This window comes from Esox lucius, chromosome 1 (genome assembly GCF_011004845.1).
Source record: "Esox lucius isolate fEsoLuc1 chromosome 1, fEsoLuc1.pri, whole genome shotgun sequence".
Lineage (NCBI taxonomy): Eukaryota > Metazoa > Chordata > Actinopteri > Esociformes > Esocidae > Esox > Esox lucius.
In genome coordinates, this window is record NC_047569.1 from 16,401,393 (window position 1) to 16,407,392 (window position 6,000).

Sequence of the window (6,000 nt, forward strand, 5' to 3'; positions counted from 1 at the left end):
AGATTTGGGGAAAGTCACACATGGACTGACTGATCCAGACATTTGCTCGAAGAGGACCCCTCTCTATTTAGCTCAAACTTTTATGATGATCATAATTACTGTGGTATTTTAAGCGTTTAGTATTCTCAACATCACCAGTGGTCTCTCACTCGCTCTCTCGCACACACTCACTCTCACACACAAGCACAATGTGAACACACTTATTATTCCCAGGTTGCTGCAAAGGGTGTCTGGTCCTAGGCCCTATATCAGCAGATTTTAATATTTAAATGCTTGTACCCTGTTCCTTGAAGTAATCCCAAATCGAAGTGAAAGCATGGAATCCACTACTCCCACTGTCTTTTACGCATCCCTTCTGTGATTACTCCAAGGAATTGTGGAAAGGACAAAGCATTTTCAGAGTATTTTAATAGGCCCATTATGTCGAATATCTTTGAGTTGGTGGCCATTAGGAGACAGTATTTGCTAATTATCTCTTTGGTTGACTAGTTTACAGGAATTCATTTAGGATGGACAGGTTTGTGTTCCTGACTTGGAATGTTCTGACGTTAGTCCCATAATGGGAGCTCTACGTGCTTCTAACAAATGAGAATTGGAGGCTTGCGGAATTGCCATTCCAAAGTCCCAAGTGTCTCTCCATAGCCACACACACCCTACACCGTCTCTGCTCTGCAGTCGTAATGAGATTCTGATTGTGGATCCAATTTGTTTTTGCATTGGAGCAATCCTTATGATTATAACATGCACGGGGGGTAGGGAGGGGTTTCCTACCCAGAGACTGGCCGGCATTAGAGATGCACACCCCATTTCGTCGCCAGTCGTGCCCAGGTTTGTGATTCAGCCAACTCCTTTTTGGGGGTTTGTTTGTCAGGCCATATGTGTTTACATGGTATATAGATGGCATGGATGTATGTTTGGCTTAACAATTAGCAACATGGCAGAAAACCAAATCATCGGGCCACTAGGATTCTGGCCACATGGCTTGGCAGCCGAGCTGCTGAATATTGCTACCACTTAGCATGCTAGTCATCCAGTCCTAGTGACTGTGGTGTTCCCTCTTCAGTTCTGTCGGAACCAATGAAACCCCCTGTGTCTCTCCTCTGCTCCAGGTACGCAAGTACCTACTGATGTTGGACGTGCGTAAGGACCACGTGAAGTTCTGGCGGCCCCAGGTGTTACTGATGGTGTCCAACCCACGCAGCAGTGTGGGTCTCATCACCTTCATCAACGACATCAAGAAGAGCGGTCTCTACGTCCTAGGGCACGTGCAGCTCGGAGACTTGGGTAAGAGGATTACAAGCCCCGCCTACCCGTGGGTCTCCTTGTGAGCCTTCTATTTATCCTCGTGTCACATATCTCGCTGGATTGGTTTGTCGTCTTTTCTGAGCTCTTGCAGCACTTTGTTTGTTCCCGTTAACATGGCGACCGAAGTAATGGTTGTGATAACCTGACAAACCTGTCCTCATGATGCCGGATTTGGTTGATTGGAATACACAGCTTTTTGGTTGCGTATGTGAAATTTGACACATTGAATACACAATCAGTCGGCCAAACCCTTGAACTAATTTCATTATTTGTCCATGTAAAAAAATAAATATATATATATATATATATATATAATAATATAATGTATATCTTAGTATTTATCTGATGAATTTGGTGAAAAAAAAAACTGTGGATTGTTTCTGTCCGTTGTACAATTTGGATGACTTTTACCATTCCATTTTCCTTTGAGTGGCTGAATCGCTCCCACACATCCATCAGTAAGTACAGCTTTGTGTGGTAGACCAGGCTGCTTATCAGCGTGTCTAGTAGGATATGGCACCCTTGATAAAGATGGGGGGCGGGGGTGGTGGTGAGCAGTGTTGTTGTTGTTTTACGACAGTGAATGAGCTGTGTTGTTGTTGTTTTACAACAGTGAATGAGCTGTGTTGTTGTTGTTTTACAACATTGGGAATGCTGTATATTGTGCTTCGCTAATGATTGAAGGGAATCAACTAAAATAACACATTTCTACGAATAAGTGTGAAAATGATTAGCGACCTTGTTTTCCGTGCTTTTGCACCATTCATAGCATCAATGCTTTCCATATAAAAGTGTTATAAGATCAAATAACACATTGGAAGCTCCTTTTTATTTATTATTTTTTTATTATTAAACATTCTTTGTGGTTTGTGTTCTTGGGCTAATTTTCATCTCTCACTCCCTCTCTTCCCCTCTCACTCCCTCTCTTCCCCTCTCACTCCCTCTCTTCCCCTCTCACTCCCTCTCTTCCCCTCTCACTCCCTCTCTTCCCCTCTCACTCCCTCTCTTCCCCTCTCACTCCCTCTCTTCCCCTCTCACTCCCTCTCTTCCCCTCTCACTCCCTCTCTTCCCCTCTCACTCCCTCTCTTCCCCTCTCACTCCCTCTCTTCCCCTCTCACTCCCGCTCTTCCCCTCTCACTCCCGCTCTTCCCCTCTCACTCCCGCTCTTCCCCTCTCACTCCCGCTCTTCCCCTCTCACTCCCGCTCTTCCCCTCTCACTCCCGCTCTTCCCCTCCCGCTCTTCCCCTCCCGCTCTTCCCCTCCCGCTCTTCCCCTCCCGCTCTTCCCCTCCCGCTCTTCCCCTCCCGCTCTTCCCCTCCCGCTCTTCCCCTCTCGCTCTTCCCCTCCCGCTCTTCCCCTCTCGCTCCCGCTCTTCCCCTCTCGCTCCCGCTCTTCCGCTCCCGCTCTTCCCCTCTCGCTCCCACTCTTCCCCTCTCGCTCCCACTCTTCCGCTCCCGCTCTTCCCCTCTCGCTCCCGCTCTTCCCCTCCCGCTCTTCCCCTCCCGCTCTTCCCCTCCCGCTCTTCCCCTCCCGCACTTCCCCTCCCGCTCTTCCCCTCCCGCTCTTCCCCTCCCGCTCTTCCCCTCCCGCTCTTCCCCTCCCGCTCTTCCCCTCCCGCTCTTCCCCTCCCGCTCTTCCCCTCCCGCTCTTCCCCTCCCGCTCTTCCCCTCCCGCTCTTCCCCTCTCGCTCCCGCTCTTCCCCTCTCGCTCCCGCTCTTCCCCTCTCGCTCCCGCTCTTCCCCTCTCGCTCCCGCTCTTCCCCTCTCGCTCCCGCTCTTCCCCTCCCGCTCCCGCTCTTCCGCTCCCGCTCTTCCCCTCCCGCTCTTCCCCTCTCGCTCCCGCTCTTCCCCTCTCGCTCCCGCTCTTCCCCTCTCGCTCCCGCTCTTCCCCTCTCGCTCCCGCTCTTCCCCTCTCGCTCCCGCTCTTCCCCTCTCGCTCCCGCTCTTCCCCTCTCGCTCCCGCTCTTCCCCTCTCTGTTTTAGACTCCCTTCCCTCTGACCCCCTCCAGGCCCGTTATGACTCCTGGCTGTCTCTGGTGGACCACCTCAACATCAAGGCCTTTGTCAACCTCACTCTGGCTGACTCCGTACGACATGGAGTCCAGCATCTGCTCTTCATCTCAGGACTAGGTTGGTACTTCTGCTGTCTCACTGGTACCACGCTCCTCAGCTTAATCTCATACAAGGCCACGGGACCCACTCACAAGACAATCCCTTCATTTCTCCAACTCCTCCCGTCTAGGTGGGATGAGGCCCAATACATTGGTCCTCGGTTTCTATGACGACTGCCCCCCTGAAGACAAACTTACTGACCCCACCTACGTATCATTCAAGCCGACTGACCCCAGCGTCATCCCCACTCAGGACCCAGAGGAGGAATGCCCGACCTACCACTTCTCCGCCCTGCGGGAGTCTAGCGGCGTGACCGGCGGGGGGCGCCTAGACAGCGGAAAAGTCTTGGGACCTCAGGAGTATGTGGCGGTGATCGCGGACGCTGTGAAGATGTCGAAGAACGTAGCACTGGCCCGCTACTTCCATCAGTTTGACCGGGCGTCCACCCTGTCGTCCGCGGGGAAGGGGGCCCTGTACGTGGATGTGTGGCCCGTCAACCTGATGAGGCCGGACAGCTCTAGCTACGTGGACACCTGCTCCTTCTTCCTGCTCCAGCTGGCCTGCGTCCTCAACATGGTCCGGGCCTGGCGCCACGCCAGGCTCCGCCTCTTCCTGTGCGTGGAGGAAGGGCGGAGCATGCGGGGCCCCGAGGAGAAGCTGGGGCACCTACTGAAGCAGCTCCGTATCAAAGCCCACGTCTACCCCGTGCCCTGGGATCTACAGGTGGCACTGCACTGGCAGAGGCAGGGCGACGCCGACAAGACCAGGCCGCCGTGCCAGTCTCCGAAAGAGGACGAGTTCGAGGAGGAAGGGGACGACGACTACGTCAATAGCTTTCCTAGCAACGCCACCAGGGTGTCGGATGAGTATCTGTCGGCGGTCAATAGGTTAATCCTGGATCAGACCTGCCCCCCTCCGGCAGTGCGTTTCTTGTATTTGCCCCGACCCCCCGCTGACACGCGGCGCTACACTTCCTACCTGCGCCAGCTGGACCTGCTCACTAAGGGCCTGGGTCCGACCCTGCTCATACACGGGGTCACGCCTGTCATCACCACCGACCTTTAACCCCTGGAGCTTAAACGGTCAGCGACTTGTCTCTGATTGAACCCGTTTCTTCCCCCTGCCAAATTGAAAGTGGTACTTAGACAAAGCGCAAGAATTAACTTACCTTTCCCAAAGTGTTATTTGAATGCAGTTCTACTGTCTTTCCTCTCTGACCTCCTAATGAATATGGAAGGGTTGCACTAGCCAAAACGTCCAAATAAAAGGGTTTCATGTCAGGGGACTGTAATTTCATCCATTTAAGATTTTCTATTCAGAAAGCACTTCATCTTTCATCTACCAATATCAGAAACCTTTAATGTTTACATATTTTTTTTTATACCTAGGACCAGCAATCTGTTCAACAGGACTGCCCATTAATCGATTTGTAATTTATTTTCGGCAGTACTTTCTTTTAAGAAGTGTTTTCTTGTGGTACACTGACTGACTGTATTGCAGACTCTACCTATCAGAATGCCGAATTACACTTGCGTTCCGCGGTGTAGCAGTGTAGACACTCCTCATGGTGCGTTACATTTGCGTTACATTCAGTTTTTCACTCTAGTCCACTCTGGTCCAGTCCTGTTTACTAAAGGGATATCTATTCTATATAGATCCATCTCATCTTCACTGAGCTGTTCTGTTGGACACTGCACTCCTTTGTAAAGAATGTCTGGATATGACTGCTCTTTGCAACTCAAGGACTTGCTGTTGGAACTCGTACATGGTACATTCTTTTAAAGGAAATTTTTTAAATGACACATTTTAAAAGCACTGTCCAAATCCCTAATATTTTAAAGTGTGTGATTCACTAAAACATTTTTGTTTTTATGTTCTGTGTTGTTTTCATTTTTATTTCACACTTGCATTTTTGTCAGTAATCTCCACCAAGTTGAAGTGTTGATTGATGAATATGCATTTGGTATCATTAGAGTGTCATTAGTGTGTTTTTTTTTTTTTAACCAGACTTGAATCACGACACAACATTCATAAGTTTGATGTGCTCAAGTAATGTATACTGCAGACTTTCACCCAGTTGTAGAAAGAAAATATTGCCCAACCTTTTTGTTGTCACCATTCCATCCAAAGCAAATTATTTAGTGCCTTTTGTGCTTATAAACATGTGCATAGACAGAGAGGCATAGGCACAGAGGCATCTAAATTGCCAGCCAGCCAGCCAATTTGCCCTATCCTGAACTTTCCCTGACTGGGCAAGTATAATATAAATGGATTCTATCTCACAAGGGAGAGATTTGAAAAATAACCCAAAATCACCATCAGTGTCTGGTCAGGAATGGGAATTGAACATGTGTTATTGAGATAAAGAGCCAGACTTTAAAAGGGCTTTAGAATTCATGGTCTTTGATGTAAGATTCTCCATTTGCCCTGTAAAGGTCAAAAGAAGTATCTTTGTGATATGATTCTGGAACAATCTTGTTTTTTTGTTCTTTTTGTAGATTTTTATTCAAATATTTTTCTTTTGATTTTGCAAATGTATTAAGTAGACTTAAATAATGTGTATTAATATAATGCAGCTTTTAAT

General features: G+C 49.1%; 1 protein-coding gene across 2 annotated transcripts in view; it reads left to right on the top strand.

The window, feature by feature from the left end:
* The window catches only part of zgc:153039 (uncharacterized protein LOC767698 homolog), a 28,697-nt gene extending 23,278 nt beyond the window's left edge, over positions 1-5,419 (top strand). For both annotated transcript variants that reach the window (XM_029120557.2, XM_029120558.2), the window contains exons 12-14: positions 1,110-1,284; positions 3,288-3,434; positions 3,547-5,419. In XM_029120557.2, coding sequence (XP_028976390.1) covers positions 1,110-1,284; positions 3,288-3,434; positions 3,547-4,481 — 1,257 coding nt within the window. In that variant the 3' untranslated portion in view covers positions 4,482-5,419. The remainder of the gene's footprint in view (positions 1-1,109; positions 1,285-3,287; positions 3,435-3,546) is intronic.
* The last annotated feature ends 581 nt before the right edge of the window (positions 5,420-6,000 follow it).